The 15,537-nt window shown below is 41.2% G+C and overlaps 1 protein-coding gene and 1 pseudogene across 2 annotated transcripts in view; both read right to left on the bottom strand.

The window, feature by feature from the left end:
• The window catches only part of IL13RA1 (interleukin 13 receptor subunit alpha 1), a 79,443-nt gene that overhangs the window by 21,314 nt on the left and 42,592 nt on the right, over window positions 1–15,537 (bottom strand). For both annotated transcript variants that reach the window (XM_024240739.3, XM_054544998.2), the window contains exons 9-10: window positions 8,515–8,611; window positions 5,957–6,041 (exon numbers count right to left, since the gene is read on the bottom strand). In XM_024240739.3, coding sequence (XP_024096507.2) covers window positions 5,957–6,041; window positions 8,515–8,611 — 182 coding nt within the window. The remainder of the gene's footprint in view (window positions 1–5,956; window positions 6,042–8,514; window positions 8,612–15,537) is intronic.
• On the bottom strand, window positions 11,266–15,528 carry TMEM30BP1 (TMEM30B pseudogene 1; annotated as a pseudogene).

Below are 15,537 nucleotides of genomic sequence, written 5' to 3'. Positions count from 1 at the left end.
AGCACTTTGGGAGGCTGAGGCAGGAGGATCGCTTGAGCCTAGAAATTCGAGACCAGCCTGGGCAACACAGTGAGACCTTGTCCCTACAAAAGAAATTTAAAAATTAGCTGAGTGTGGTGGCACGTGACTATAGTCCCAGCTATTCAAGAGGCTGAGGGAGGAAAACTGCTTGAGCTCAGGAGGTTGAGGCTACAGTGAGCAGAGGTTGCATCACTGCCCTCCACCCTCGGTGACAGAGCAAGATCCTGTCTCAAAAGAAAAAAAAAAAGAAAAGTAAATGTAGAAATGATAGAGAGAGAAAAATTGTAATATTCAACCCAACCCCTAAGGAAATTACTGATTCAAGCAAGGATATCAACTGATGTAAAAGGCATTAGCTGAAGACTTGACAAGGTGCTAGCATAACACTACACAGATTATCTGTGTTGAAGCAATGGGGGCAATAAGTGCAGATGGCAGGAGGGGACATGCTGTTATATCACCTTAAATATAGTGGTCAATCTCAACCACTGTCTTAGTGGTCAGTGGTGAGATGACTGGATAATATCTGTCTCCTGACAATTTGGGCAGTTGGAAATACTTGAATATGGACTGAGTATTAGACGAAATTAAGGAATTAATAATTTTTAAAGTACAGTAATGCTATTTTGGCTACGTAGGAAAGCATTCTTAGCTTTTAAAGGTAAATACTGAGGCTGGGCGCGGTGGCTCATGCCTGTAATCCCAGCACTTTGGGAGGCCAAGGAGGGCGGATCACCTGAGGTCAGGAGTTCGAGACCAGCCTGGCCAACATGGCAAAACCCCATTTCTACTAAAATTACAAAAATTAGCCAGGCATGGTGGCACCACCTGTAGTCCCAGCTACTCGGGAGGCTGAGGCAGGAGAATCACTTGAACCTGGGAGGCGAAGTTTGCAGTGAGCCGAGATCGTGCCACCGCACTCCAGCCTGAGTGATAGAGTGAGACTCCATCTCAAAATGGAAAAAAAAAAAAAAAAGATACATACTGAAGTATAAAATAACAATCAGCAGTATTTGGATCTTATCCCCATGTTTAAAAAGCTCCTTTCTGATCAAGAATATGAAAATGGCACAATGCTGAAAATAAGAATTGGTTTCCAAGAAGCAGGGGGAGAACAGATTTTTTTTTATGGATAAAAGAAATGCAGATAGAGAGGAGAAGCAATTCCCTCTGCAACTCCCCTTACCTCCCCTCAATATGGCCAGAAGCCCAATTAGTCACAAGGAAAAGGCAAATAGCAAAGCAACAGAAAGAAATGCTGTTGGCCAAAACATTACTACAGTAATGAATAAAACATCATCAAAACACGAGTAACTTTAAGGAAAACTATACTGAAGATTTAACTTATTTATGGCCATAACTAAATAAGTTTTTATAAGAACAACTATTAATGGTGCGGTGTGGAAGAAGAGAGTGTTTAAAAAAGGACAAGGATTATTTATTTGGATTGGAAGTTGGTAACTTTGGGCTATATGGATTCTAGTCCAGGTTTTGCAGTTGCCTCTCTATGTGACTGACAGAGTTTGGATATATGTCCCTGCCAAATTTCATACTGAATTGTAACCCCCAATGTTGGAAGTGTGGCCTGGTGGGAAGTGTTTGGGTCATAGGGGCGGATCCCTCATGGCTTAATGCTGTCATCACAACAGTGAGTTCTCATGAGAGCTGTTTAAAAGTGTATGGCACCTCCTACCCCCTCTTGTTCCCATTCTCACCACGTAAGATGCCTGCTCCCCCTTCACTTTCCACCATGACTGTAAGCTTCCTGAGATACTCACCAGAAGCAGATGCTGGCACCACAGTTCCTGTGAAGCCTGCAGAACCATGAGCTAATTAAACCTCTTTTGTTTATAAATTACCCAGTTTCAGGTATGTCTTTATAGCAATACAAGATTGGCTTAACACAGTGACAGTCCTTGAGAAACTTCTCTGTGGCTCCTAATGTCCCCATCTCTAAAGAGAGGGAGATGAGTGAGAATCTCGAGTTTTGAACATTTATAATTAAAGGGAAATAATTAAACATGTCAACATCCACCTCATTAGATGACCTCTAGGGCTATGTTCATTCAATAATTCAATGATGCTAGAAGTAAAAGAGTACGCAGCATATGCAGTTCAGTTTGTGAGAATTGATGCCATGTGAAGAAGGCAGATTTTTTTCATTTGGTTAAAAGCAGACATAAAAATTTGTTCTCTTACCCTTCCCGATCTCTGGAATTTTTATTATACTTTTAGTTTTAAAGAACTGATTTTGTTTAATGGTCTGCAATGGACAAAACAAAAATACCTTGTGCTTTTAATGGTCCATATTGTCAGTATATTTGCGTCACCAAATTACAGAATTATCTGACTCATCGGGACAAAAACAACATATTATCCTCTAGACAGCAAATTGAAAAAAGCAATTTTCCCATCTCTGAGAAAGATAATTGATCTGATTTTGCTGTCAATGTTACCATCATTCACTCTATTACTCAGACTTGAAAACTTGAAATTATTTTTTACTCTCCCTACCTCTCATCACCCACACAGACTCACCAAGTCATAATGAGTTGATTTCCTTTAATAATGTCTCTTACGTCAATCTCCTCTGCTACCACCTAAGTTCAAGTTCCTATTATCTCTCAGACCTGGATGACTACAGTATTTTCTTTTTCCCTTAATGACTTGTACAGGGTTTCTTTTATTATAAAAGTAGTACATGCTCACTATAGGCAATCTGGAAATTTTAGAAAGGTAGAGAGAGAATAATATCAGTTACCCACAATCCCTTTGCCTAGAAATGATCATTCATTCTGACCCATTTCCTTTCCCTCGTTCTATGTATATATTAATGCATTTTTAATAAAAATTATGATTGTAATATACTACATGTTTATGGTAAGTTTCTTACTCCTGTATTTTGAGTATTTTGTTATAACATTAAATGCTTTGAAAACCTAACATATTTTTTAAACTAATTCTCGATTGTTATGTTTCATTGGTTTCTAATTTTTCATGTTAAAAGCAAATGCCGCATTGACCACTCTTGTGCCATTGTTGGATTATTTCCTCAAAATTGGTTCCTAAAAGTATAATCACAGGCTCAAAGATTCCTGTTACATTTTACCAGTTTGCCCTCCAGAAAGGATATCTATCATTTTACAGGCCTACCAGCAGTGCATGAAAAGTGCCATTAATATATACAAGACATGCCAATATCTTCCCATTTAAAGCTATTCATAATACAACCCTAAATCTTTTTCTCAGAAATCCCCTATCCCAACCCTCTACTTCTGTCATACAGACGTCTTAGAAGATGGCGAGGTTCTTCAGGACAAGCATTCTATCTTACAAGAGGCAATGCAGCCTAGTAGAAAGACCAAGAGAAGTCTAGCATAAGACAGCCCTGGGTCAAATTCTACCTTACCACCAACTAGCTGTGTGACTGCAGCTGAGTTGCTTAACCTCATTGGGGCTCCATTTCCTCATCTGTAAAATAATACCAACAGCATCTTCTCCATAGGGTGGTTATGAAGATTCAATAAGGTAATATAGGCAAAGCACTTAATACATTGTCTGACACATAGTAGACTTTCAATAGCTGGTTAAAGTTGTTAGAGTACTTGTACAATTCCCAACCTCCAGCGTCTATCACAGCTGGTGAAATGAAGTAAGAGACAGGGGTAAATATCTTTATCACTGATTTTCAAAGTGTGGTCCACAGACTCTCTTAGCAGGACAGGGATCATCTGTGGGCTCCTGTTAAATATGTAGAGTCCTAGAACTCGTCCTTGACCTGCCAAATCAGGTCAGGTCAGGGAATTGGAAGTAGGGTCCAGAAATCTGTATTTCTTATAAGCACTCCAGTTGATTGTGACTCAACTAAAGTTGGAGAACCATAGCTATCATACTCGCTCCAGATACGGCATACAATTTCCTCATCAGGTACCTAACTTCTGGGTCTACATGCCCCAACTCCCAGGGTCTGGCAGAGTTATCTACTGTCTGTGAAGATGACCTGGTTAAAAAGTGATCCAAATGAATCCTCTTCTGATAGCATATCTGCCTCTCTGCCTTCCTTCCCTAACCAAATATCATCACTACCATTGAGAATCACCCATTATTACAATAATGATTTGGGAATTAAGGATAAAAATAAATTATTATCAATAGTAATACTAATCACTAACACTTATTAAGCACTTACAATATACCAGGTAGGCTAAGCAGTTTCCATTCAATTAACTGTTGGGTATTAAGTTAATCCATATAACAACACTATGAGGCAGGTGCTATTGTTACCTCCATTTTACTAATGAAAAAATTGAGTCACAGAGAAGCTAAGAAAATTATCCAAGGTCAAAAAGATGGTAAATGACATAGCAGGGATATGAATCCAGACAATCTGACTCCAGAAATCAGGCTATTATCTACTATGCAGTACTGCTTCCCTAAATTAACTGCCCTATGCTTGTTATTATTCCTTTAAGATATACACAATGATAATATTTATTTCATTTAGTGTCTTTATTATTTCAGTAGGGTGGATGATAAATCCAACTAAAGTTAGAAGCCTCAAACCCTTTTGTTCCCATAATGTCTTAGGTTTTCTGGCCACAAATTCTAGCATGAGAATCTGCAGGAAACCAACTATAACAGTTGGGGTAGGGCTGCTCCATTTCTATATCTTTGGAGTCTAGCCTTTCAAGAAACAACATGAACACGATGCATTTCAATTGCTTGCCCTATGTTTATATTTCCCCACATCAAGTTTTTTAAATTATCCAAGAGTCAGAAGGCCTGCTCATTAGGCTAGCTTCATAAAGGAGGCCCTTCCTCCTGCATGTTTTGATAAAATATGTCCCCTAACCAGAGAGAGAATGGAGCCCAGTTATATAAGATGAGCAAAGTATTCTGAAGACTTCTTAACTGGTATGCTTGGCCTCAGATACTATATTTTAAATCAGCTCTTCTTCAAATTTTTAAAAATAAATTGTACTTTAGAATAACCAATTTCAAATAGAAGTTCTGATACGTGCTACAACATGAATTAACCTTTAAAACATTATGGTAAATGAAATAAGCCAGACACAAAAGGACAAATATTGCATGATTTCACATATAGAAGGTATCCAGAATATTTAATTCATAGAGACAAGAAGTAGAATAGAGGCTACCAGGGGTGGGAGGAATAAGGGGATGGGGAATTATTGTTTAACAGCCACAGTTTCTATTTGGGATGATGAAAAATTTCTGGAAAGAGATAGTGGTGATGGTTGCACAACTTATAAATGTATCTAATGACACTAAACTGTATATATATATGTATATATGTATATGTATATATGTATATATGTATAATACATATACATATATGTACATATATACACACATATATACATATATACACACATATACATATATACACATATATATACACACATATATACACATATATATACACATATACACACACACACACATATATATATATATTTTATTTTTTAGAGAGTCTCGCTCTGTCACCCAGGCTGGAATGCAGTGGCATGATCATGGCTCACTGCAACCTTGAACTCCTGGGCTCAAGGGATCCTCCCACCTCAATCTCCTGAGTAGCTGGGACCACAGGTGCATGCCGCTGCACCCGGCTAATTTTTATATATTTTGTGGAAATTCGATCTCGCAAAAAAATATAAAAATTAGCTGGCTGCAGTGGCATGCTGTCCAGGCTGGTCTCAAACTGCTGGGCTAAGTGATCCTCCTGCCTCAGCCTCCCAAAGTGTTGGGATTACAGGCGTGAGCTGCCATACCCAGCCTGAACTGTATACTTAAAAATGCTTAAAATAATAAATTTTATGTTATGGATACTTTACCACATTTAAAAAAAAAAATCCCATAGCTTCCAAAAAAAAAAAAAAAAACCAATTTCAAGCCCCATGAAATCTGTTCTTACCAGAGTATCATCATTCTGGTCTCCAAACATTTCTTTAAAAATCTTGCCAGGATCAGGAATTGGAGGGAATATAATAATCTTGAGCCTTTAAGAAAACAGAGACATTTGATTCAAACCTTCCAGTCCACAGGAGTGCCCCACATAAATACCACCATATTAAAAGAAGGCATGGACAAAAGACATGGTACACAAGTCATCTTTATTGACAAGGCAGTTGTGAAGAAATTTCTAAAATAGGGTACACAAAAATCAATGTTCTACAGGCATTAAGTTCTACTCTTGCCCGTAGGTGGAGCACAGGGACCATCAGAATAAGTGAATTACTTATACCCTATCATCTAAATAATAATGCTGCTCTACTTTTAACAGACCAGATGGGCGCTTGCTCTGTATAATTTTGAAAAGAATAATCCTCTGAGAACAGGATACATTCCTCTGTTTCTTTTTTCTTCCTACTTCTCTCCATTTTTCAATCTTATAGCTTGCCTCCATCTCCCAGTGAGTGTCCATGGATGTGCCCCAGGATTCAGTCTTTTGTCTTCTTGTCTATCTCATTCACTTTATGAGCACTCCTTTTGGTCTTTAGGCTTTAAATCCATTCACATGCTGAGGATTCCCAAAATTAGATCTTCAGCCCAGCCCTCTCCCTTCAACTCCAGATTCATGCACAAAATCGCTTATTTAACATCTTTATTTGGATATCTAATAAGCATCTCAAACTTAACATATGCAAAACTGAAGTCCTTATCTTTCCCTCAAACCCAGCTTTCCTCAACAGTCTTCTCTGTCTCAGTAAATGGCACCAGCATTCACTCAGTTGCTCAAGCCAAAAATCTAAGAGGTATCTCTGAATCCTCAATTACCCTCATACCTCCACAGACAGGCAACTATCAGCAAGTCTTATCAATTCTACTCTCAAAATATATACTATTTCTGACCACTTCTTGCTATCTCCATTGCTAACCCCCTAGTATAGGTTATCCTCATCTTTCTGCCAAAACACTGCAATGCCTCCGAACTACTCCATCTGCTTCCACTTTTGCCCAAGTCAGTTCTTCACTTAGCAACTACAATGATCTTTTATGACAATAACTCAGACCATGTGCCTACTCTGCTCAAAACTCTCCGATGCTCCTTATCATGCTTAGAATAAAATCTCAGTTCCTTGCCACGGCCTGCGTGATCTGGTTGGCCAACCTCTGTCCTCACTCGCTGCCACTCTCCACCCTGCACTCTCCACTCCAGCCAAACAAACCAAGCACATTTCAGCCTTGGGGACTTTGCATTTGCTGTTCCCACGGCCTGGAGTGCTCTTTCCTCGAATATCTGAATGACTCACTCCTTTACATTACTGGGAGTCTCTCCTCAAATGTCACTTTCTCAGTGACATCCTACATAAAATGCACCTCCTATCACCTCCTAGCCATACCCCACTACTGTGAATTATACTTCTATGTGAAATCATAGTATTTATTATTTATTTTGTGTGTGTGTGTGTATGTGCATGTGTGTATCTTTCCCTCTAGAATGTAGATGGGGACTTTGTCCTGTTCACTGCTGTAACTTTAGCACTTACAACAGTGCCTGGTTCACAAATAGGCACTCAAAAAATATATATAGAGAGAGAATATATATATATGTTGAATAAATGTTGAAATAATGATAAAATATTGGTTCTGGATCCAGCTTAATAACCTTATTTCAACCTTAGTTATTTATTTACTACAAGAGCAAATAACAGTCCTATAATGAGATAGAGAAAATAAAACATTCTCAAGGAATGGATACCATACATTCATGACAACTTGATGAAGTTCTCTTTCCCACAATATTAAGTAGTAGCCTGCTTTGCATTAATACCAGACAAGTCATTTTATTAGTAAAGGTCTCCATTTCTAAAACTTCATTCTAAGAACTACTGACTAACTTGATAGATTAGGCATTTGAAAGAGTATTAGGTGAACATAGGACCTATTCAACAATCCTAAACACATGCAAAGGGAGCAGTGCTTGAGCAGGGAGCCCTGGAAAACTAATCCAACATGTTTTTCATTAGAAAGTGGGCATAGCGGCCGGGTGCAGTGGCTCATGCCTATAATCCCAGCACTTTGGGAGGCTGAGGAGGGTGGATCACTTGAGGTCAGGAGTTTGAGACCAGCCTGGCCAACATGGTGAAACCCTGTCTATTAAAAATACAAAAAATTAGCCGGGCGTGGTGGTGGGCACCTGTAATCCCAGCTACTCGGGAGGCTGAGGCAGGAGAATTGCTTGAACCCAGGAGGTGGAGGCTGCAGTGAGCTGAGATCACACCACTGCGCTCCAGCCTGGGCAACAGAGACTCTGTCTCAGGAAAAAAAAAAAAAAAAGAAGAAAGAAAGAAAGAAAAGAAAAGAAAGTGGGCGCAGTAATACTTCCTTGTCATGTCATACTCCCAAAAGCCACTTACAGGCAACATGCTTCTAATACACTGGGCAGACATAAAACACAAGCACTAAGAGTAATAACCACAGCAAACAGGCTATCAGAAACTGCAAAACCTGCCTGGGCAGCTACCTTACCTTTTTAGGTAAAGCAGAAGTACTATGATTGCACCTGCGACGATGACTGGAACAATGAGTAACATGGTTATGTAGAGTGTGGAATTGCGCTTCTTACCTGGAGAATGAAAAGCAAACAGAAAGACTTGAGAAATAAAACCCTTTTAGTAATAAACCAAGCATCAATTCTGTTAGCTAGTAAGATCACAAATATTTCTGCTCCCTCCCCCAACCTATTTTCCCAAGCTCTTCAATTACCTTATCTTCTGTTAAATTCATAGTTAAAAAAAAAAAAAAAAAAGTCCTCCTCTGGTGCCTGAACTTCCCTAGGTGAGCAAATACCTAAAAGATTACCTGAAATCAGGATATTTTTTAAAAGACAAACATAAGCTTTATTCTCTTTCAAAAACTCAGAGACTAGGGCCTGGAACCATATTCATTAATTTAATCTGAATCAGAATCCCTTAAATTTGATGGTCTCATTTAAACTTGTTTGTTTGTTTGTTGGTTGGCTGTTTTTTTTTTTTTTTTTTTTTTGAGACACAGTCTCTCACTCTGTCACCCAGGCTGGAGTGCAATAGCACGATCTTGGCTCACTGCAACCTCCGCATCCATGTTTCAAGCGATTCTCCTGCCTCAGTCTCCCGAGTAGCTGGGACTATAGGCACACACTACCACACTGAGTTAATTTTTGTATTTTTAGTAGAGACGGGGTTTCCCTATTTGGGCCAGGCTGGTCTCAAACTCTTGACCTCAAGTGTTCTGTCCGCCTCGGCTTCACAAATTGCTGGGATTACAGGCATGAGCCACTGCGCCCAGCCGCATTTAAAATTTTATAGAAATAGACTGACCATTCTAAAAATGACAAAATACATATTGTTTTCAACTACATAGTAAAAAATGTAGTAAACTCTCTTATTGAAAATAGAGGAGGGCTGGGCTAGTGAGCTCAAACATTCACAATAAAAATTTCTCTATGTACATACAATAATGTTTTAATAGCCTAAAATCACCATACAAAAACTGATAATAAAATTGTGTAGTGTTCAGGAGTTGGAAAGCCAACACATTGGAATTACCCAAGTATTTTTTTGGTATCTGTAATAATGGGATAGAATCTCTTAAATCATGGTTGTCCCAGAAGATCTGAGACAGATGTCAGTGACATGCACATTGTCCATTGTTCAGTAACTTTCAAAGAACTAGAACAGACTAAACTATGTCAACTATCCAATACAATCCAATATTTCTTAACTGATAAAAAAAAAAAAAAAAACTTCAAGATCTTGCGCTGCTTTAAAGGAAGGAGTATAAACGAATGAGTGGTAACTGGAAAATAGCTATAATAGACAGCAGGCACTGAAGAATTCTGTCTGACAAATACCAAATAACTGTTTGCTTTTAGCAAATAAGCTGGTAACATATCACATAGGGTTTTTTTTTAAAGTTCTTTTAAGCTATTTTGCCATGAAAGAAAGGTTTTTTTAAATAAAAATATTGCTTCTTAGAACAACTTTAAACATACTGATTGATGTTAGTCAATCGATAAAATCAATGGATTGATTTTAGCTAAGACTTTTAACATTATCTCCAAGATTCAAATAATGTTAAGATTCTAGTTTACATATAAGACTATATATACCTTAGCATTGATTCAAATATGATTACTATAAATGTATCTCGTTGGAAAACATAAAAAAAAATTTTCCAGATCCAAGAGAAAAGGTATGAATGAAGCCCTTTGTAAGTGCGCACGTGTGCGCGCGCGCACACCCACACACACAAATTAAATGACAAAGAAGACTGAGCCAAGACACATAGATGTGACTAGGGAGATTACCTTCCCTCAAAGATCCCTTCCAGCTATCTGATTCTACAGTTAAAGCATTCCCTCTGAACTATACAAACTGGCCTCACATTTTCAAGTTTCTACACAGTATCTGGTAAAGTTTGCCTGTTTGCTTTTATACTAAAATATCAAATAAATCGACACAAACCCTGTCCTACAAATCTGTACACCAACTAGTTTTCCAGAGACAGTGATTTTTTTTAATTTAATTTTTTTGAGACGGAGTCTCACTCTGTCACCCAGGCTGGAGTGCAGTGGCGCGATCTCTACTCACTGCAACCTCCGCCTCCCGGGTTCAAGCGATTCTCCTGCCTCAGCCTCCCAGGAGCTAGAACTACAGGCGTCTGCCACCATGCCCAGCTTATTTTTATATTTCAGTAGAGACAGGGTTTCACCATGTTGGCCAGAGTGGTCTTGAACTCCTGACCTCAAGTGATCCACCCGCCTCAGCCTCCCAAAGTGATGGGATTACAGGCATGAGCCATGGGGCCCAGCCCAGAGATAGTGATTTTTTAAAAATTCATTCCACAAGTCATTAGAGCGTACTATATTTAAGGCAGAGTGCCAGACCAAACCTGCAACATTATGGTGTCACTGTCCCTGGGAACAAATTACTATCCGAAAAACTGGACTCAGGTGACTGCTTCAGGCCCAACCTGGTTCAGGGTAGTGATTTCCAAATTTGAGAGAATACGGGAATCTCCAGAGGAGTTTGTTAAAACAGTTTCAAGCGTCTCACCCCAGCATTACTGTGTCAGAATCTCTGGTGTTGGTGCCTCCTCATCTATCTGCATATTTAACAAATATGTTCTCCCACACCCCTCCATGCCTCAGCAGATAATTTGTGGGTCTCACTCTCCATCCCAACCCACCCTCCCCACAAAGAAAAGAAAACCACTGTACTGTGGTGGCAAAAGCTCTAGCCTTAGCGTCAGCAACCACTTGCCAGCTGCCTGATCTTGATTGAGTTATTTCATGTTGCTAGGTCTCTCAATCTCTTCCCCTGGCAGGGGTTGAAAATGAGTCTCTATAGGGATCCCTTCCACTCTTGGACTTGGAGAACCTAACATGGCATCTCAGTATCATGAAGGAGGTGGGGAGACTTTGCAAGGATGTTTCACTCTGCAGTCAACCCTCCGCCACCAGGCAACAGAGTTTAGCAGCCCCCAAGAGTAAGTGGGTAATTCCCTTCTCTGGCCCCCTCATTCACAAAGGGAGGAAAAGTGAGGAGAGGTTGGAATAGGATGAGGGGCAAAGGGGAGAGACTGAAAAAAGCTTGCAGAGTTTTGGTAAGAAGCAGGAAGGGTCGTTGGAAAGCTGGAATCACCCCTCCTCCTCATTGTCATCATCTTTCTGGTAGGTCCTGGTAGCGAATGTACATGACCAGCATGACAAAGCCAGTAAGGATGCAGAGGGAGCTGACCACCAGGTAGGCGATGCACAGGAAGCGGTTCCTGCCACCCATCCACAAGATGCTGCTGAAGATGCGGAGCTTGTGGCCACCAAATGCATGCACCAGGTAGTTGTAGGTGATGCTGACACAGTAGACACACTGCGGCAGCCCAGCTGAGTAGTTGCCCTGGGGGATGTGCGCGTACAGCTTGCGGAATGTGGGCAGCGCTGCCATGCGCATCCACACCACGAAGTTCTGGTTGATGAAGCCGGTGTTGTTGGGGATGGGGCAGAGCTTGTCGTAGACCAGCCAGCGCCAGTTGGGCGGCGGTGCTGTGCCATGGAAGGCCAGTGCCAGGCTGCCATTGACCAGTGGTGGGTTGCAGAACTTGATGGGGTAGTTGGTCTACTGGGCGATGCAGGTGCAGTGCGGTAGCGTGGCACCTCCACGTAGGGCCCGCCAGGCTGGCACTGGTGCCACAGCAAGTTGTTGAAGAGGCTGTTGGTGATGATGTTGCAGGGTGTGCGATGGGCAGGCGGCGCAGTGGGTGCACTCGTTGACCGGACAGTGCAGTGTGCTGGGCAGCCCGCTCAGCTGCGCATTGTCGCGGACACTCCATACCACCGGTTGCTTTGGTAGAAGTTGGTCAGCACGTAGTAGGGGTACACGGGGCCCTGGAAGAGCTCAGGCAGTGAGAAGTACCAGGCGCATGAGCAGGTGGACGGTGGCGCGCAGCCCCGGCCAGCCACAGCACACACCAAGCAGTTGCTGGTGTCCTGGTCGCCGGTGTAGCTGTACTCCAGCTCCTTGATGCTGGTGGAGGAGTAATAGAGGTCCAGGCTGATGAAGGCCAGGCCCACGTAGAAGAAGAGCTGCAGCCTAATGCTGGCCAACAGCAGCGGTTGCCAGGCGGGGAGGTGCTGCCACGTGAATGTGGTGGTGTTGAGCTGGTGGGCGCCCCCAGCTGTGGTGCTCCAGGTCATGGCGGCCACATGGGCTGACTGAGAGGGGCCCAGCCACGGGAGGCCTCCCCCTGTGCACTGGGCGAGCCCAGGGGATGCTCATGGGGTGGGTTTCCCCGCCCGCTCAGGTAAATCAGAAGATCTTAACTAGTTTTAAACACTATTAACAAAGATGCTATATTAAATATGTCATCTCATTAACAGTGACTACATATTTTACTGGTTACTTACCACTACTAAAATACCTAAAATAATCCTAACAACTACTATTATTCTTAAATAAGCACCTACTATATGTCTGATACCATACTAGGTGGTTTTGCATGCTTATCTCATATATATGCTATAATGATAACATTATCTCCCATTTAAGCAGATGAGAAAGATGAGGCTCAGAGAGGTTTAGTAAGTCATCCAGAAGTAAATAATGGCATCAGGCCTCAAATTCCAGTTCCACTGTCCAATTCCAAAGCCTGCCTTGCTACATCTAACATATAGACTGTCATTTGTCTATATACAAATTCATTTTTCCCACTAGGTCATGAACATCTAGAAAGCATCATCAAGGCCTGGCACCACTGTTTTAGGTAGTCACTAACATTTCTCCACATGATTCCTGCCTCCTGATATTCATTCCCTGGTGTAATCCCCTCTCCTTGAGCATGGGCTAGACTAATTGACTCACTTCTAAAAAAACAGAACAGCAGCAGTAATGGGATGTCATTTCTAAGGTTAGGTTATAAAAGACCATGGTTCCCATATTGGGTGTTCTCTCACACTGTTTCTTGCTTGGACTACTCACTTGGGAAAGCCAGTTTCCATGTCAGGAAGTAGCCCTATGGGGAGGTCCAAGTGGCAAGGAACTAAGGGAAGCAAATTACCACAAACTGAATGGCTTACAAGAATAGAAATGTATTATCTCACAGTTTTGGAGGCTAGAAGTCCAAAATGAAGGTGTCAGCAGGGCTCTGCTCCCTCTGAGGGCTCTAGAGAAGAATCCCTCCTTGCCTCTTCCTAGCTTCTGGTAGCTCCTGGGAATCCTTGGTGTTCCTTGGTTGTAGCTGCATCTCTGCAATCTCTGCCTCCATCTTCACATGGCTTTCTTCCCTGTGTGTCTGTGTGTCTCTGTGTGGCTTCTCTTTTTATAAGGATACTAGTCATTAGATTAAGTGTCCACTTTAATCCAGCATGACTTCATCCTCACTTGATTGTATCTGCAAAAATCCTATTTCCAAATAAGGTTACATTCACAGGTACCAGGGGTTGGAACCTACGAACATATCTTTTTGGGAGATACAATTCAACCTGCAACAGCCTCCATCCAGCAACCAGTGAGGTACTGAGGCTTTCCAACAACTATATGAGTGAACTTGGAAATGGATGCTCTGTCCCCAGTCAAGCCTTCAGACAGATTTCAGTTCTCATTGCAGCTTGACAGCAACCTCATGAGACCTCCAGCTAAGCTGTGGCTAGACTCCTGACTCACCGAAACTGTGAGATGGTAAATGTATGTTGGTTTAAGCCATTAAACTTTGGAGTAATTTGTTGTACAATAAATAAACGAATACAACCATGCCCGGCACATAACTTGTTGAGCTTCTCAATTAATAGGGAATTGGCTACCTCGACAACCTATTCGACTCATATACAGCTGTTTAAAAAGTTCTTAAGTTGGCTCTGTGTTGCCCCTTGGAGACACAAAAAGTAAAGCCTATTCCTTCTTGTACCTGACAATACCTCAAATATTAGAAATCAGCAATCATGACTCCTCAAAGTTACTTTACCAATTGTTCCTTGCCAAGTTTTGAGATTCTTCAACATCCTGATTATCCTTTCAAGGATAGATTCTGGTCTGCCAAGGCAACTCCTTTAATGTGGTGCTCAGAATGGAATACTGCACAATTCTGATGTGGCCATAGCTCTGTGCCCCAATCTGCAGCATTCCTTTCTGGGTGCTGCACTTATCACTCCTAAGATTGTATATGCCTTTTTGACACATTTAAGGTTACAATGTTGAGTCACATTGCACTTATAAAGCCCTGTATCCCACCCCACCACACACACATCCATAAAGCACAGGTCTTTCCAGTCCTGTACTTGAGCCTAGCTTGCTCAGCCTTTCAATTAATAAATGATTTTTTTCAAACTTAGGTACAGGTTTCTCTCTATTAAATGGCTCCACTCTTGTTTCTGCCAACCAGCATGTAGGACAGTCTCTAGTATTGTACAATGTGCAGATTTGATTATGCCTGCCTTTTTTTTTTTTTTTTTTTTCCTTGAGACGGTCTCACTCTGTCGCCCAGGCTAGAGGGCAGTGGCACAATCTCAGCTCACTGTAACCTCTGCCTCCCAGGTTCAAGAGATCTTCCCATCTCAGCCTCTTGGGTAGCCGAGATCACAAGCGTGCACCACCATATCTGGTTAATTTTTGTATTTTTTGTAGAGATGGAGTTTCACCATGTTGCTCAGGCTGGTCTTCAACTCCTGGGCTCAAGCGATCCTCCTGCCTCAGCCTCTCAAAGTGCTGGGATCACAGGCGTGAGTCACTGTGTGCAGCCTATGCCTGCTTTCTATATTTTTGTTCAGTTTGTTAATAAAAATGGAAATGAGATAGAAAAGAACATAAAACCATTTGGATTATGGTTTTCTAAATAACTGTATACTGTCAATTAACCCTGGGTGGTTTGAAAGTGATTAAAAAGAAAATAAATTTCAATTGTAAGTACTCTTTTCCTGACATCAAGAGAGCATGACAGTCCCTTTCCCCAGTCTATTCCCTGCTTCAGCTTAGTTTTTATACAGCAATGTTTTAAATTTTAATAAAAATTCTGTTCTCTTAC

Source organism: Pongo abelii, chromosome X, assembly GCF_028885655.2.
Source record: "Pongo abelii isolate AG06213 chromosome X, NHGRI_mPonAbe1-v2.0_pri, whole genome shotgun sequence".
Lineage (NCBI taxonomy): Eukaryota > Metazoa > Chordata > Mammalia > Primates > Hominidae > Pongo > Pongo abelii.
This window is presented reverse-complemented; position numbering and strand designations above follow the sequence as displayed.